Raw genomic sequence first — 18347 nt, forward strand, 5'->3', positions numbered from 1 at the left:
TCTCCAAACTGCTGGCCAAGTACTGAGACCCAAAGTCCTGCTGGCTGTCTATCAAAGAGCACGACACCCACATTGAGGTCCCAGTGCCTGAAGAGATGTCCCTTTCCCCAGGAGCATCCATCTTAGTTGGGCAGATTTCACCTACAGGGAGCATGAGGGAAGGCCAGGAGCCAGCACAACCCACCTGCCTCAGCCACACAATTGTCCTTCTCATGAAGAAAACTGAGAGCAGAAAGCCCTTCTTCTTTTGAGAAAAAAAGGCTTCCCAAGTGCTTCCTAACCCCTGGCAGCTTGCACCACCATTCAGCAGTGCTGCCCATGGAGCAGTCTTCATTGCTCTGAGACTGACTAGTCATGAAGCTTTCATCCACAACAGGAAAAAAACACCGGGGCAGAGTCAGGAGCGTTTCGAAGGCAAATATGAATATACGGAATAAGAATCGATATCTGCTTCTGGTAGGATGGTAGGAAAAAGCATGGAAGTGAACCAGAGAAGAAAGTCTAAGTAACCTTTTTTTTGTTGTGGGAGATGGTAGTGAACAAACGTACCCACTACGAAGGTTTTTTTCCAGGAAGTGTAGGTTGCTGCAACCTGTATCCCTTGAGCAGCGGGTGCTCACACAACAGTTCTCATGCTACTTGCAAGCAGATCATTTGAAGGCGCCCCAGCGACGTGCCCGGAGGATGAATGAAGTCTACGGCTCTGCTGCACCCCGATCCATGAGCAGCACCTCTCCCAGCACCATGAAAATGTTCATGTGCTTCCTCGCTGTATTTATGGTAGTACAGACGATCGGGACTGTACTCTTCTGTTTGTATCTTCACATGAAGATGGATAAGGTAAGTGTAAAATAAGGGTGTCTCTGACGGATTGCTAACACAATTTGCCTTCGGTGTGGACAGCCCTGATCGCTCTCAGGATGAATATGGTGCAAGATGATGATGGCCACTGGACTGATGCAGGAGTGGTGTTTATACACCCATGTGCTTATTTCTGCTTTAATTTGCAACTAAGTGAAGATGTACACAGAGGAAGAGACCTGTTCCCTTCATTAACAAAGAGAGAATGGGTCAATAAAGAGGAGCTGCTAAGAGCAAACCTGGCAGACAGTGGCCGGTCTGGGAGAGGAGAGGGGGCATAAACACGAAGGACTGTTTCAGGCTTTTTGGGTTACGTGGTGATCTTTCTGATGCCATGGCACCGGGCAGCACTGGGGCGCTCATGAAGAGGAGGAGGGAGTCCAGAAATTAATTTTTATTCTGCGTTTGCATGTATTAATTTTACCAGTATCGCACTTTAGATACTGTCTTTCTGCTTTGGGAAGGAAACAGTGGATCTTAATATTTTGTCTTTATTTTTATGAAAGGGACACAATATCCATAATCCTGTCCCACATGTGGGACAATACATTCCAAAAATTTAAAAAATTGAAAAGCTGTTTTTGAGATTGCTATAACTGCAGCTGCACTGCATGGTGCTTAAAATCACCGATCTAAAACATTTCATTCCCAAAGCAGAAAACACATAGACTACCAGTTACAGAAAACCTATCTCCTCAGCAGATGCAAAGATACGATATATATTAGTGGGTTTTAAATGTGTTGTCTTGATCCGAACTGAGATACAAGTGGGTAACTGCTGATCTTCAAGGGCGGACAGCAAATCTGAACGGGGTGGCTTGGAGCAGAGGGTGGAAGAGGGACTTTGCTGCATTGAGGGCTGCAGCCTGGGGGCTGGGGGTCCCTGCTGGAGCCAAGTGTGGCAACTCCAGGCTGTGACATCTGCCCCACTGCAGCAGAGCAGATGGGGGGCAGTCATAAGGGGCAGGAGAATTACAGCTCTCTGTAGTGCTCGTGGCAGGTTTTAAACCTGACCCAATATTGCCAGAAGTCAGCCTGGACTTCTCTTTGTTGCCTAGCCAAATATTAGTTTTTCTGAAAACAGGTGTCATTTCAAAAATCAATCTTTTTATATATGTATATATATAATTATATAAATATAATTATATTATATAATATAATTATAACTATATTATATTATAATCGCATATATAATATATAATTATATATGACATATATTATATATATATAATTACATATACAATTATATATATATCATTCTTTTTCAGCTTTCTGAAATTTTTAATCCTTTTTTTTTAAAAAAATAAATCTCAAACTCCTAGCAGAATTCAGCCACATTTCACAAGCTGTGTTGACCTTTTGGCAGCTTGTTTAACCTATAAGCTACCCAAAACCAAGGAGCTGCCGCTGGTGGGCTAGGCAGGCTTCCCAGCAGCCTGCCCAACCTGCTCACTGGCATTTCTGTGCCACTATCATAAGTGCAGTCCGATGCAGATTTGCCAGCCACCTTTTGTAAAAAGTAGAGTGGAAAATATAAATTAATTATTGACGCAGGTCCAGGAGGCTCAGAGCAGCTCTCCTCTCCACAAGCCAGCGGGTTGGTGCAGCTCCAGGTGGATGTGTGCACACATGCCGTGCTGGCAGCTCGTGGGAGTCTACCCTTCTCCTCCCAAAGCTGAGCAACTGCCACTGAGCTTCCCAGGCTGCAATTTCTTGTGGGAAGGGATAGATACCACCTGGCTGCGCTCCTGCTTTTCCCAGTAACAGCCCGTTGACCCTCTTTTCTTTCCCCCGCTGGCAGATGGAAGAGGCGTTGAGCTTAAATGAAGACTACATCTTCCTGAGGAAAGTACAGAAATGCCAAACAGCAGAAGGTCAGAAGTCGACGTTATTGGACTGTGAAAAAATTTTAAAAGGCTTCAAGGACCTCCAGTACAAGGTAGATTGATGTTGAGTGGATACAAACCATGCTGAAGGTGCAGGGAGGATCCCTGACACACACACATCACCCAAAGGTTTTTTGAAAACCAGGGGGGGTCCTTAACATTGGGGTTGCAGAGCATGTGGCCTTTTTTATTCTTTTCTTTTTTAACACAATATTTTTAGACTGTATTGACATTACTGAAAAATCTCATCCATTTTTTCTGAAAGCAGGCTTGAGCAGAGCGCGCCCAACTGTGGCATGCCCAAGGTGGGGTGGGATGGAGCTACCACCTCTATGCTCCATCGTGGCCTGAAAAATATTGATTTTCTGCTGTCTGGCACCTTGTTGCATCCTGCACCTGGTAGGCACGAGGATACTCATGGCCACTTGATGGTGGGAGCAGCTTTATGTTCTCTTTGCCTTGACATTGATGACGGTGCAGGGCTTGGGCCAGGCAGCACAGCTCCTGCAAGGAGGAGGAAGACGTTGTGCAAATGCCTCCCCATGGCTCAGGGACACCACCTCCTGCCAGTCCAGAGACTTCTCTCATTTGGGTGCAGAAGAGCCACCTTGCACAACATTTTAATTGCACAGCATTTTAGGCACATAAAACCTAAGAACAAAAGCCTTGCAACCCCTCCCCCCCTCCACTGCAAAAAAGCAGGGCAGACCATGGCCACACACAATCCTGGGGGGCTTGGTAGGTCAGGAGCCTTCTGCCGAGATCTGGCAGGGCTGTTGGTGCCAAACAGCACCAACCTAAAAAGAAAGCATCTTTTACACAGAGGCTTTACCAATGTTTGATATGTACATCTTAAAATATTATATTTTAGAAATATAAGGATATATGTTTCAAATGCATATTTTTGCTGTTGTTTCAGGATGGGGCAGCCAGCAAGGAGGGGCCAAAGTTTGAAATGCAAAGAGGTGAGTGTCCTGGTGCTGCTGGAGGGCTGGGAGATGAGCGGCTGCAGGGGACAGGGTCAGGTCCTTTGGTGCCCGTGGTGGGGTCAGCTGGGCGTAGCAGGACGTCCCCATGGGGTAGGACTGCACGACGCTAAGCTGACAGAGACTGGGTGCCAGGCACGGCTATCTCACCAGTCAGCTGCACTGCACAAAGTCAATGAAAATGAACCCAAAATTAAAACTGCGGCCTTTTCTCCTTGCAGGCCATGAGCACCCCCACTTGAAGAGCAGGAATGAGACATCTGTGGCAGGTAAGGAGCGGACATGTCCAAGTCCTGTCATTGCCTCACTCAGGGGCTGCTTTGGAGACCGTGTCTCTGAGCTGGATTTGGCCCCTGGGGGAACCCCAAGGCTGGGAGGTGCTGTGGTCCTGGTGGAAAGCCATGCTGCGGGGGGAGAGAGGGTGCTCGGCCTTCAATAACATTGACCTTTCCCAATTTCAGCTGAGAAGAGGCAGCCGATTGCAGCCCACATGGCAGGACTGAAGAGCAACAAGGCGGTGCCAGGTAAGGCAGACCCCTCGGTGCCACCCGGCAGGGCTGGGCATGGTGGTGGGTATCCAGCAGGGATGGGGACCCTGCACCTCCAGCACAGAAACATGTCCCATGGCACAGCAAGCCTCCCACCTGCAGGAGCAAGGCTTTCCGAGGTGAATAAGAGTTTGCAAGGTCAGCCTCTCAATCTGGGAAGGATTTCTCAACCTGAGCATGTTTGATTTAATTCTGGAGTAACTGCCAGTAATCAGCAACTGCTCTTTCCATCTCTGACGCAGCAATTCACCCAGAGCTCAGTCTACCTGTGGAAAGCTCTGTGTTAGATAAGATCAAAGAAGCGAGATGCTTGCTGCATTTTAAAACTCCCCGCTCGAGCACTTGCGATTACAAAGCAGGCTGACGCTGCGCCGCGCTCAGCAGGCTGCCCGGAGCTGGTTCTGCAGCTCGGTGGTGGGGAGCAGGGGTGTCCCCATGGGATGCACAGGCACAGGCCACAGGCTGCGTGGGGTTCCCCTTGGAGCAGGGTTTGGAGCTGGTTTGCTCACCCTCACTGCTCGCATGATGGTCTCTGTAGGAAGGAGGTGCAGAACCCTTCCCAGAGCCATAGCCCGGCTCAACAACCATGGCTGTGGTTTCCTGGTTTCTGTCCCTCAGCTCTCTGTGCTGGCTCCAGTCAGAATTAATGTCCATGAGCTGCTCCAAGGACACCAGTAGTGCCCCAAAAGTTATGGCAGCAGCAGGTCTGTGAGGTGGACAGAGCTCTGGGAGGTGGGAGCACCATGTACCATGCAAACCCTTGGAGCTCTGCACCCTGCCAGGGATCCAGTGCACCAAAACTGAGGGATGGTCATTTTTGTCCTTCCCTGGAGAAGTCTTATCTTCTCCAGGAGCTAGTGGAGGCCAAGTGGAGAAAGGACTTTGGAAGAAATGCAGTTTTTCCAGCTTGGAAAAACTGTGTGGCTTGGGATGGGTGCCTCTGAATATAGGAACTGAAGGGTGTTCTGGAAGTGCTCAGAGCGTTTGGAGGCTGGGCCACCAAAAGCCATGGAGATACCAGGGAACTTGGCCTGTAGTGGCAACTGTCTGCAGTCCTCCATCCCAAGTATTTCCATTTGGCTAGACAAAGAAAGCAAAGTGCTCTTCCACTCATATCATCAACACAAGGCTTGTGGAAGGCCAGCAACCAGAAACAGGGGTTAAGCATGCCCCAGCCTCAGAGACAGGGACCCATGTCCCATGGGCTGAAGAAGGTGTCCTGAGATGGACAGCACCTCCCTGCCTGCCCCATAGGAGATGGAGGCTGTGATGCCCAATGTCCCTGGGGCTATCCCCTAAAAATCAGCCTCCCATGCTGGATCTGTCCCAGCTCAACAGCCATGCTTTCTCCTCACAGTGCTAGAGTGGAAGACGACGAGCTACGCCCCAATGAACAGCTTGATATCCTACCACGAAGGGAAGCTGAAGGTGGAGAAGGCAGGGCTCTACTACATCTATGCACAAGTCAGCTTCTGCACCAAGGCAGCGGCTTCGGCACCGTTTACCCTCTATATTTATTTGTACCTCCCCATGGAAGAGGACCGGCTCTTGCTGAAGGGACTCAACACGCACAGCACCTCCACAGCTGTCTGTGACTTCCAGTCCATCCGGGAGGGAGGCGTCTTTGAGCTCCGGGAGGGCGACATGATCTTTGTCAACGTGACAGACTCAACGATAGTGAACTACGGCCATGGCAGCACCTACTTTGGCATCTTCAAGCTGTAGGAGGGGGCCACCCCAAGCCGCCCCCCCCTCCCCAGGAGGCCCAGCCCAACTTTGTTGAGCCAAGTGGCTCTCCCTGTTTCCCGTATTTATGTTCCTCTGCCTCTTTATTGCCCTTGTTTGTTAATTTGTATATTTTGTTATTTATTAATGAGGGCCAAGGGGCCCTATGAACAGAAATGGAACAAAGTTTGAAGCTGTCGTTGTCTGCACTTTGCTGTTTTCTTTCATTCCTGACCATTTGGGAGGTGCTGGGGCTGTGCACCACTGTGCCCCGCTGGTGGCTCAGTTGTACCACATAAGCTTTATTTAGCAGGCTCTACCAGCAGCCTTTCTTTCCTAACACCATAGGATGGCTCAGGGTACTCCCTCCACGCTAGGTTCATGCTTATCTCCTGTACCAATCTGCTTACAAAACATCAATGGAAAAAACATTAAAAGGCTTAGGAACGTCTCCTCTAAAGGAATCAATCAGCCATGCACTGTCCTTACGTGGTGACTGCTGGTGATGCATCGTTGCCACCCTAACTGCCTGTGTTATCTTGAGAACTCCCTTTTTTTTTCCACCCATAGCTATCTACAGAGCTCAACAAGCCTTCTTGCTCAGAGCGGCATTGTCTCGGCCAGGTTTGCCCTGGGCAAAATTCGCCCCACACCAGAGGGGTTATTGGTGGCCAAGGGGTGGCTGCTGATTTCAGTCCAGAGCTCCGGTAAGGCTCTGGTGGTGCTCTTGGTGAGCTGAATGTGCTCGTGAGGCTGTCCTCCTCCCAGGCTGAGGGCCCTCTGCCTGTGGGTTATTTCAGACTCTGTGGAAGGGGCATTGGCCACCATGGTCAGATTTGGACCAGCTTTCTCCCCTGAGACATGTCTTCCCCTGGGAGGAGGACCAGGAAAGCACAGGGGTGGCAGGAACAGCTTCTTCCCAAGTCCTCCAAGAAGCATGTGTAGAGCATCTCCTGGCTGTCCTCATGAGGACGGATGTGTCCACGGTGGCACATTGTCTGGTGCTCCAGGAGAGCAGGACAATGCAGACGGGCAGGACATGCCCTCAGGCAGGGGCACCCAGGTGACACAGCTCACCAGGGCATCCCCTCACCCTCTTCCTCCAGCTTGGCACACAGGGAGGGTGAGCTGAGCCACAGAAGGACACAAGGCTGCTGGTACAGTGATTTTAGGTATCCAGGTCATGCTTATCTGAGCACAAAGACTGGCAGTACTCTTACAAGTCAGCAGGTCTGCAAGTGGAAGAGATTTCCGATTTGAGCACTCGTTAGGGTTTGCTTGGCTTGAGGCTGCGGACCTGCTCCTACTGTGGTGCTCAACTGCAGGCAGTGGCAGGACGGATGGGGCAGTCGTTGCACCACGTTACCAGTGGTGAGTGCCTGCCACTGTCCCCTCCCAAAGGCAGGAGAGGATTGCTCGGAGGCTGCCCGCCTGGTATCACTGTAATTTAATTTGCAGTTGGGTAGCTGTTCTTCAAAGCTGCATAACTTTGCCAGAGAACGGACTGTTCTTGTCCAGTGCTATGTATAAAAGTGTTTATTTAACTAGAGCTAAAACTGCCTGGTATTTGTGGACAGAAAAGGGAGACTAACACAAAGTGCATGGGAAACTGCGTAGCGTAATGAGGTGAATGTGGCCATGGTTGTTTTGCAGTTTATTTCAACATTTCGGGTCCCCCTGTCTGAGCACATCCAAAGCACCGTGCAGGCTGCATAGCTCGGTACCCCACAACATGTGCTAGTGTAGGGTTTTGCACACCATCATGCTACAGCTAACACCAGTTATGAATTAAGACATCTGTGGCTGGGCACTTTGCTTCGGATGTCACTGCCCCTTCTCACCTGGGCTGAGGCTTGCTTGGGGCATGCTGAGGCTTCCTGGGGCCCTGCTCAGGGTTTGGGGACCACGAGTGCAGCAGGACAGTGCAGGGGCACGGTGGGGATGGGCAGTCCCAAACACATCCTGGGGCAGCCTCTAAACCCTTCTTGGGGCACGGTGGGGATTTGGGGCTGGGCAGCACTAGATGCATTTTGGCCAGGCTGGGCTGGAGCAGGGGGCAGGAGGGCAGTGATGAGGCATGAGGTACAGCTGTAGGGGCTCATTTAGGGGGATTTACAGCACCTGGCTAGAAGAAAAGATTCCCACACTCACCTAAGCCCTGCAGGGCTGTCTGCTTTGGATGCTGCATCAGGTCAGATACTTCACCTATTGTATATGGGGTGGCAGGGACTACTGGTCAGCTCCTGCAGTGGCACAGGTTCAACTGCATCCCTGCTGCTGCCAAAACCCAGGCAGCCCCTGCAGGATGGGCTGGTGGGGGCAGTGGGGGGTGGCAGGGACAGCGTGGGGTTGGGGATGTGCATGTGCGTGGCCACTGTGGGGATAGGGTCTTGAATACTTCATGAGGGAGCAAAAAGCTATCGAAGCTGTGCGCTCTGAGAAAGGAGAAAAAGTAGGATGGGTGCGAGTGGGTGGGGAGGGAAGTGCTTGCTCTCAGGCGCAGGAAACCTTCAGGAGCAGAAACGCTGTTGGGCTGAAAAACCACTAAATGAAATTGTGCAACAACAGCTGCTGCCTCCACTGCAAGTGGGGCTCCTTGCCTCGTGCCACTGTCTTTCCTGGGGCTTTTGTTTCTTGCCTCTGTTTCTTCGCTTGCCAAAAATAGCCTGTGGGATGCAGATGAGAGGTAATGCGTGGGAGGGGAGGAGATGTGTGTGCTGCCATCCAGCTGTGCATTTCAGACCGTGGCCTTCTCCTGAGCGGCTTTGTTCTCCTCCCCGGTGCCGTGGCGGACAGTTTTCCTCTCCCCGTGGAAAGTTTGAAGGTCGTCAATACATTGATTTTTCCCTCACTGTGGGGCCTCTCTGTCATTTCTTGGGCTGTGGAATTTATAGTTCGTGAGACAATTTTTCTTTGTTCTGAGTGAAGTGAAAAGGGGCTGAGGGGGAGGTGAATACCCTGGGCACATTGGCAGGACTGGCACAGAGGGACATCGATGAGCCGTGGCACAACAGCATGGTCATCTGCTGGGGATGGTGCTCATGTGGCTTTGCAAGTGTTGATCCCACTGGGAAATGTATTGGGTTTTAGGTTTGTGTAAGAAATGAGGCTTTTGGTTTTGTTTGTTTTCCTCAAACAAAAGTCATGATATCAGTTTCCAAGTGGGGTCCCCCCAGCTTGTGCCACCAAGCCGAGGGCTGCATGGCGGTGATGTGGCTGCTGATCTGACGAGCCTGCCCTAGCATCCCTTCCTGAATCATTCGGGCTGGAGAAGACCTCTATTGTCAAGTCCAACTACTAGCCTAGCAAATGATCTTCTCCTGTCCCTAGAAAGACCAGCCCTGCTCACCTGCTTCCCCTTGTGTTGCGGTTGCTGACCCCACACTGGGTGGCGAGATGCAGTAGGATGCAGCAGGCGGTGTTCTGAGCACCACGCAGCCCCGTGGGCGATGGGAGCCTTCACTTCCCACATCCTTTTGGCTCAGGCTCAGGGGCTTTGTGGCAGTGCCATGTGCCAGGGAGGCTACTGTGAATTGGCACCTCCGGGGTTTCCCCGGCCACACCAGCGGTTTGGGCTGCACAGATGAAACTGGTTTTTGGTGTTTTCTTTCCTGGTCTGATTTCACACTGATGGTGGTTTGATGCCAAACCCTGCTGCTTGGAGGATGCTGGTGCTGCCTCCATTATATTGCTTGTGCAAAGGGGACATTTGGGACCTGGCATAACAGAAGGGGACAAGGCCTGGATTTGGCTTCATGTTGGCACAAGAGGGGAAATGTTCCTTCCAAAAGGTTCGGGGTTACCTGGGTCTGAATGTGGTCCTGTTCTGGCTCCACAGTAACTCCCTGAAGCACCACTTAGGCTCAAATGTGCTCCCTTGCAGACCTCAGTGTTTTCCACCCACGGTCAGTGTGCCTTGCTTGTTTTTCTGCTTTCCTGCTCTGACTGATGTGCTTGGAGAGGAAGAGCAGGGCTGGGCACTCCTGCATGCTGAGAACAGCCATCCTCAGCCATTCTCCTGTGCCGCTGGTCTGCTGGCTCTGAGCAGCAGCCGCGGTCAAGCCCCAGACTCACTTCAGGTACAGGTTGAGAATGTGGCATCCTCACCAAAGAGTTAAAAATACCAGCATGCAGGAGGTCTTGTCCAAGTGGTAGACCAAAGGAAATCCTGTCACCACACCTAATCCCCAGAAGAAAAAAAAAAAAGTCTCAGGCAGGAAATGACTTATCTGCAGCAACCAACTGGTGCAATGGAGAAGAGCAATTTCTCCATAAAGCATCCCTGTTAGCAGAGTCCATGTGGGACTTGAGGGATGGAAATGCATCACCCTGCCCCAGGACCACCTCCCTCCCTGCTGTGGGACCATGCAATGGTGGGAGTGACAGTCCAACTGCCAGCGTGACCATTCACACAAGCACCCCCCGGTGCCCAGTAGACCGGGGGTGAGTGGGTGATGAAGCTGTGGCGTTTTGATATCTTTTCTCAAATCAGGAATGCCCAGAGCAAGTGTTGGCTTTGCTTTCATTCTAATGTTTGCTGAGCGCTCAGTGAGGTTTTCGTATGTACCCTCTTGCTTCCCCGGGTGCAGCCCCAGAGAGAGGTGAGACAGACGCAAAGGAAGCAGCACTGAGGGCTAAGAAGCAATTTTTATCCTTCTTTATTTGTTGAAAATGTCAATTAAAAAACTGTTCAAAATAAAAACATGTTAGAAAAGTTGAACTTGCATAAGTAGTTACAGTAAATAAACCTACATGACAAAGATAAACTGGAAGGCAGCTGACACAACATCCATCTAAAGACGGACTCACTGGAACCTATTTACAAAGCACTGTAAACAAAGTAAATATGGAAACATTGCTGTCCATCTGGCATGGCTTCTTTTCCTTTTTATTTTCTTTTCTTTTTTTTGGCTTCTAGCTCTTGACAAGTGCCTGATCCAAAATGTCCCAGTGTGCCCTGCATCACATTACATCTTAGAAACATGCATATGTACACAGCATGGGTTTTAACTGAACTGTGGGCAGCAGGGAAACATTTCTACCTTCCCGTGGGAGCACAAATGGCCCTTGGTTGACTTCCTCGCACTGACTGCACATTGCTAGCCTTGTTTCCAGCCCACCCTCGAGCAGGCAGCTGGCCTGGATGATGCTGGGGCATCTGGGCACGGCATCCCAGAACAGCACTTCAGCCATGCTAACTTGTGCAGCAAAGGTCTTTATCCTAGAAAATGATTATCCAGCACAGCAGAACTCAATTGTTGACCCAATCTTTCAACTGTGTACCCAGGCAAGGATGCAGAGAGCTGCTGTCCAACTAGGATGCCCTGGAGATGGCAAATGTAGCCAGGGAAAAAATTAAAAAGCCCGTTTTGTCCTAGAAACAGCTTAAAGAGGGCTTCTTTTTACATTCCTTGTGATGATTCAGAGTCTAGTTCTCCCCAAACACCATTTGCTATGTTCTGGCTGAATTTTAATTGCAATGAGGGAGTTGTTATTATTGCCTCTATTATATCCTTCATGAACAATGTAACGGTATGACTAAGGAGCTGCAGTGTATCTGCACACCCTGGGACCATGCTGCCCTGTGATATACATAAGACTTATTATTAACTTTAACAGAAGGTTACTTGTATAATGCTGCTAAGGAAGGAAAACATCAGTTATAAACTAGGATGTAACACCAAATAAGATGAAGATAGCCGATACATATGCATGTTGTCTGTGTGCTGTGTTCGAGGAGCTGTGCATGGATCGGGAAGGTACTGCATGTCCTTGCCCCAGGAGCATTACAGCTCTTGTCAAAGCCTAAATATAAATACCTTTCCTATACCAAAAGTTCCTTTTTCCTACAGCAAAGCCCCTTTGGGGCAATGGGGGAGAAGTGACTGTTGGCTGCACGTTCCTAGCCTTTGGGAAGGAGAGCCTAACGTGGGCAGAAGGGAGCAGGGGACAAGCGTATTCGGGTGTTGTTTTTGCTGTCAAGCAGTGTTTGCATTTCATACAGAGAAAAGCATGTCCTGCAAGGGGAAGCACAGCAAAACTATAAATTCATACAATACCTGGACACTCAAAGTGAAAAGAAGGCAGGGTGTAGGAGTTTCAGGTCATGCTTAACAAAAGGGGCTGGGGACAGAACAGCAGTTACCCGTTGTGCTAATCACGAGCTGTTAGGAGGCAGTACTGTGCAACATACCTTCCCGTGCGCTCTGACAGGTGCTCCACATCTGACTTCCCCAAGGAGTTAAAATGTCTTCATGTTAATTGCACATTTTAATCAGTATCAAGGCCACACGGGAACCACAGTATTGCTGGGCTCTAGTTCGCTACAGTCAACTAATGGGGAAAAAAGAAGGTGGATGGGAAAAGCTTCCCCAGTCGTGATTATCTGAAAAAAAGGAGCAAGGTGCTTTTTGGTTTCTGCTCAATGCCAACTCAGTAATGTTTTCATTCAATAAATAGGTACCGGTGCTTTTGAAAAGAATGAAAGCATTAAAAAGTGCTTAAGCTTCCTCTAGGAAACTGCTGCCATACCCTTTGTGAGCGGCAATCGCTAGCAGAGATTGTGTTTGCTCCCAGTAGTAGGTACGATGAGGTATTAGTTGCTGCAGATGAATTGTGAATCACGGACCGCTTGCTGACTGTTTTAGTTGTGATCGATTGTTTCTGTTTGCTTTATTTCCTTATTGGATGGAAGAAAAACTATTTTTTTTCTCTCTGACATTTTTTTGGTAACAAAATCCCCCAAACCAACAAAATAAGGAGCAAGAAGAGGCAAAGGATCCAGTTCTGCTTCCCAAAAAACACCTGAGGTCACACACCACTGCCAGCAGCTTCTCCCCAAATTCAGGCAATCAGAGACGACTTGCGCCCCGTGTCCTCCCTGGCACACTCATCTGTCTGCTTCAGCAGCCTTCTGACCAGCTTCTCCAAGTCCTTCCTGGATTTGAGCTCTTCCTCCAAACACTGTTTCATCCTTTTGTTCTCCTACAAGGTGAAAAATAAAGGAACAAAGATGCAGTTAATGCTCATGCACTTGATGCAATGAAGTACTTGTGCGCCTGGCTGTATGTGGCTCAGAGGCAAGATACCAGGGACATTTGGCAGGTCAATGCTCATTTGAGAGGATGAACACTCATTACATGTGGTCTGAGCTGTTCAAGCAGACCCTCACCACCTTACGGACACGCAAAGAAGTTCCAGGACTAAGCAGGCAGAAGCATCCTCCTGGAAACCTAATTCCAAGCCTGGATGGAGGACCCTGTCATGGCACCATCCAGCTGCATGCACAGAGCAGCTTCAGGATGGGACCAGCAATCGGTGAGACTTTTCCTGGGCATGGACCAGTCGACTCACAGCACAAACAAAACCACGCCAATTACCTGCTTCAGTTCCTTGACTTCATCTTTCAGTGCATAAACTGTGTCAACTAGGCTCCTGCAAAAAAAAAAATATGCAAAAACTCAAAAACCAAACTAAAACAGAACGAGCTGAAGTGCAGTAAAACAGCAACAACGTGGGAGCTTTTGTGACTGAAGCACTTATGGGGAAGGCGCTCCCAGCTCCCTTTTCTCCACTGCCAATTGCAGGCATTGGGCTGCCACTGGCACTGTTACCTATGAAGTCACTCTGGAAACAGAGCCCAGGAGCATTTATGGACTACCAGCCAAAAATTCAGAGCTCTTTTCTCAACACTGAAGGAAAAAAAAAAAAAAAAAAAAGCAAACCAAGCAACCTTGTTCTGCTCTCTTTAAGTTAACAACAAAGGTCTGTGGCTTTGGCTTCCTTGTTTATGCTACTGCAAAAAAAAAAAAAAAAAGGTTTTTAAAATTGAAGTGCCTGAGTATCTTTTGTTAAATGGCCCTGATTCCTTGAGGCTGTGCTGGAGAGAAGAGAAAAAAAAAAAGGAATGCACTGCCTGGGTTAGAAAAGGAGGGGACCAACCTAATAACCCAGATGCTGAAGCATTAAGCGCTATGGAGCAGACTGGGAGCACTCACAGGCAGCATCACACAGCCTCACGAGGGGTAGCAGCAGCCTGCTATGTCTGTAGCTTAAAAAACAAACAAACAAAAAAAACACTTGTTTGGTTCTGTCCTCCCTGACCCAGTTCAGTACATCCGGAGAAGCTCTGGGACGCAATAAATGCTCTCAAGACCCAGGCACAGGCTCCCAGGAGGCTGCAGCCATGTCAGAGCAGCTGGGAATGTGACTCTGTTCTCGAAAAGGGACAAAATAGCAACTGGAATAGCCCGGCATTTCTGGCACAGCCAGGATAAGGCTCCTGACCACTTCTGTGGGCGGAGGACGGAGAGGGCACTGGTTTTTAACCATCCTTCCAAAAAGTGCCAGGGGAATCTGCAGCCTTGCTTACTTTTCCTCCGTGACAGTCTGGCCATTGCTTCTTGTTTCCTCGATGATGATTTTCTCTTCCTCAGGAAGAAGGACTTGGGGGATGGAGTCTTTACGGGAGCCTGTGTGCAAGAATTACTCATCAGGAAGAAAAAGGGAGACTTTCCCTGGCGCCCACGCCGTGCCGGAGGCAGCACAGCAAATGCAGCCGTCACTCGCCCTGGGAGCGGGAGGCTCGGCAGGGTTAAATGCGGGCTGGGGTGTGCGGCTGAGCCAGAGCCAGGCCACGAAGGGAAAGTTTCCAAGAGCGCTCAGGGCACCTAAAGCTACATCATTATTTATAAATTAAATCACTCAGTTCAGGTCAAGAGCTCTCAGAAGAAATATGGTCTCCCTTCTATAAATATGCCATTATTTGATAGTTCAGTGATTTAATTTGACATCTTACCAGCAATGATAAATAGTTATATTTCCAGAGTTTAAGATGTTAGATAGGTTCTTATGAAGTAGCTTGTTCTTAACATGCAGCTGATTGAGAGATAATATTCATGCTTCCTTTCTAAAGCTATATGCAACCTGAGATTACTATCAGATTTTCAGTGCTGACAGCCACAGGCACTGACTAGGTTCATTTAATTCCTAACAAGTGCTGCAAGTGCTGGTGAAGTAGCTGTGTCTCATCTACCCTCCTACCTCCTCATTCTCTGTGTTTAGAAGAAAAACAATGGCAACTAAACCACTAGGTAGATGAAGCTCCCTTATCTTGAAGATTGAACACCACACAGTTTCCTAGCATGAGTCTCATTGCTGTCTGATGCAACCATCTGTTTTTTTCCCAGACAGGTTATCAGCGTTACAGGCAGAATGAACATTAAATAATCTGTTTGTGCCCACCTGAACTGAGAGCTTGCTGGAAGCCTGCCCCGGTACAGTATGCCTCGATCACCTTCAAGATCTGAGCATCTTCTTCCAATGCAGCAGTACCTGTAAAACATTGCAGACAACAGCTGCCACAAAAAGCCAAGTGCTCTGGATTCTTCTCTCCCAGCCTTCCTGTTCAGGGACTTCAGAGCAAGACAGCATTGTTTCCTTGACTGACAGTCTTGGGGACTTTCCCTAATCCCTTTTTGAATTCCCTCACATTTTCTGGCCTTTGCAACATCCTGTGACATCAAGCACTATGACTAAATGGTATGAAAAAGCCCTTCTAGGGCTCACCTTAGCAAAATTTGGGGGATGATGCCTGACTTTGGGTGCCAGCAACACAGGGAGATGGGCAGGCAGAACAGCCTTCCTGGGAGGGCTTCCCAGAGGAGGACAGTGCCCTGGGGATGGCTGGTACAGCCACAACACAATAGGACTCTGAAAGGTGAAGTCTTCATTCCTAACCCTGGTTCAGTGCTAACTTCAAATAACCTCAGGGTCATACTGCAGCAGCGTACCACTGGCCTTTCACCCCTCCCTCTCCCGAGGAATACCCCAGACTGGCTTCAGGTAGCAGTCAGGACATCTTTCTTTGCAGGTGAACATCTCTGCAAGAACAGGGGATCTGTAAGTGCCTGGGAAAGGCTGCACGTGCAGGAGCCTCCCATGCTCAGCAGCACGTAGGCTTGCTCACGTGCCACATTCAGCGCCATAAGAAAGGTTGCTCTCAAAGCCCCGTGGAGATTACTGAGCACAAAGAAACCACAGAAAAGAAGAGAAAAATTCAACACTTACTTTTCCTAATAACAAACTCTTCATCTGATGCTTTTCTCTCAGTTTTCCTTTTTGGAAGAAACTTCTTCATGGTTTTTGGACTTTTGCTGGAGTCCTATAGAGAAACAGACTCTTGTACTTGACCAGAACTAAAGGCAGCTCAAACAATGGAGCAGCTCAGGTTGAATGTGGCTATCTGTGTTATGCACAACACATTAGAGAACTACAAAGCAGACAATGGCAAAGCTGGAGGACATTATGCTTTTTGCCTTTCCCATGCACTAGTCCTTTAGCCACTGCTCCCTCTAACAGCGGTGGGAATTGCACCTGCAGGTCCAGGGCAGGACACACTCCTTTAGCAAATATCCCTCAGCTAATATCCTTTGGCCAAAGAATTCCAACATATTCACAGCACTTCGGGTCTGTTTATCAACTCTGTGGTCTTTGTTAGAAAACCTTAAATACTGTTTATTTCCTTGACTCAATTTGATTTCTAATTAAAAAGAAGTGGGCAAATGACATCGTTTCTCAATGTATACAATTTGTTTGATAGTATACATACCCCCCAACATACATGGAAAACAAACAAATACACACAAAGTTAGTGTTTGCTTTGACTCCACAAGTAAGAAACACAAGCTTTTAGCTTTTATCTCCTTCACTGAGTTACAAGTCATGCTGATTTGGAGAGAATTAGTATATTAATAGGTTACATGCAATACAAACTTTAAGGAATGACAAGTGGCAGGAGAGGCATGCGAGGAAGTTTAGTACCACAATCCTAAATCCTTCATGAATGATCTCTCAAAATACATTTACCAGTCACCACTGACTCTCATGTTAACTTACTGATACAGCCAGGCAAAATTAGAGTCATGCAAGCACAAGAAGCATGAACAGCAATAAGCAGTCTTTGCCACGATAAGCCAAAGAGATGTATCTACCCTTACCTTTAAGATATAAGACATCCTCTACAATGAATATGCAAAGAAAGAGAAGATGAGTGTGAGAGACTGATGATTTTACTGACCAAGTCCATTAAATCAACATTTCTAAACCACATTTAAATGTTAGTGTTGTGATTAATTTGGCACACCCTCTGTACTGGTTTTGCTATCAACATGCAAAGAACGGTGTTATGCAAAACTGAAAAAGTTACATGTGAAACGCATGGTAAGTGGGCATTAATGCACTCTGAACACGTCAAAATAGAGAACATGCCTCCTGTGTTAGTAGTAGACTTCTGTACCTATTGGTTGCTTAAGAGAAAAGTGCTTAAAATAAGCTAGCACCTACATAGCTGGTGCCAGTGCTGCAGCCACCCAGCACGCCTGGCTCCGTTGAGCCCTGGGGAGGAAGGGATGTGCTGCTCTGCCCAATCTGGTGACAATCCTCCAGGACCTTGTCTTCTCAAAGGGGACCCTCCTGGAGGGCACCTGCCATGCTCACTGGAAACCTGATAGTATCAGGCATCAGTGCAGTAGGATTTCCCTCCACACCTTGCAAAGGGTCCCATCCGAGGGATGCCCGGCACAGGGAGCCTCACTGCTCTCCTGCCAGTCTAGCCAACAAAAGCTAGAAATCCCGATGTTAAAAACCCCTTCACCTAATGCAAAGCAGGCCGCTTAAAAATAGAAAAGGAAAAAAAAAAAGTGGAAATCATCTGTAAATCTTTTTCGCTTTGCTAACCTGAATCCGGACACACTGCTTTACCCACAGCACCTGCTCTGTCATTTCAAATGATTACTGGAAACAGAACAGGAAAAATGACCCAATTTCAATGGAAATAACAACAGTGCTGTGCGGTATGTGAGCAGGTTCTGGGGTTTCCTGAACACAACTAGGTATGAGGAAATGCACAAGACTATGCCATCCCATCCTACGTTACTAGTAGCCAATTAAAGTAACACTGGATGTCTGAAAATCTCTAATCTTTTAAACCAAACTCCCCTACTCCCTTCCCTGCAAATAACATTTGATATTTGTATTCATTCATTATCTCTTCGTTATAGAAAGGTGATGTGCTGAGCTGTTAGCATAGTTCACTTTGTGCCCTACTTTAATTTTGGGCCAACAACTGAACTTAGTTCGTGTTTGTCGTCACAAGCTTGTGTCCGTGGGCTGCATGCCCACGCCCAATGCAAGGACACGGATTTTCTCTATCTGGGGACTTAGAACCCTCTGCAGTGCCTTTACCTGAAGGCTCATTAGAGTTGGGAGGGATGCCTGTGTCCACGTTTTTCGTCCTTCCACGCCCTGCATGCTGCCATCCAGCTTGCAGCCCCATCCTGCCC

At 48.4% G+C, this 18347-nt stretch overlaps 2 protein-coding genes across 4 annotated transcripts in view; one reads left to right on the forward strand and one right to left on the reverse strand.

Annotated features, from left to right (window-relative positions):
- Window positions 1-684: 684 nt before the first annotated feature.
- On the forward strand, window positions 685-6006 carry CD40LG (CD40 ligand). Its single transcript, XM_032196523.1, has 6 exons — window positions 685-840; window positions 2663-2800; window positions 3667-3712; window positions 3955-4002; window positions 4195-4257; window positions 5639-6006. The coding sequence occupies exons 1-6, from the start codon at window positions 685-687 to the stop codon at window positions 6004-6006; spliced, it is 819 nt and encodes a 272-aa protein (XP_032052414.1).
- Window positions 6007-10641: 4635 nt separating this feature from the next.
- ARHGEF6 (Rac/Cdc42 guanine nucleotide exchange factor 6) overlaps window positions 10642-18347 on the reverse strand; it is a 36941-nt gene continuing 29235 nt past the window's right edge. For 2 of the 3 annotated variants that reach the window (XM_032196164.1, XM_032196163.1), the window contains 6 exons: window positions 17004-17024; window positions 16075-16168; window positions 15250-15339; window positions 14378-14477; window positions 13386-13440; window positions 10642-12990 (listed from right to left, as the gene is read on the reverse strand). In XM_032196164.1, the coding sequence (XP_032052055.1) occupies window positions 12850-12990; window positions 13386-13440; window positions 14378-14477; window positions 15250-15339; window positions 16075-16168; window positions 17004-17024 (501 nt within the window). In that variant the 3' untranslated portion in view covers window positions 10642-12849. The remainder of the gene's footprint in view (window positions 12991-13385; window positions 13441-14377; window positions 14478-15249; window positions 15340-16074; window positions 16169-17003; window positions 17025-18347) is intronic. The other variant, XM_032196162.1, reaches the window with a different exon arrangement.

Source organism: Aythya fuligula, chromosome 13 (assembly GCF_009819795.1).
Source record: "Aythya fuligula isolate bAytFul2 chromosome 13, bAytFul2.pri, whole genome shotgun sequence".
NCBI lineage: Eukaryota > Metazoa > Chordata > Aves > Anseriformes > Anatidae > Aythya > Aythya fuligula.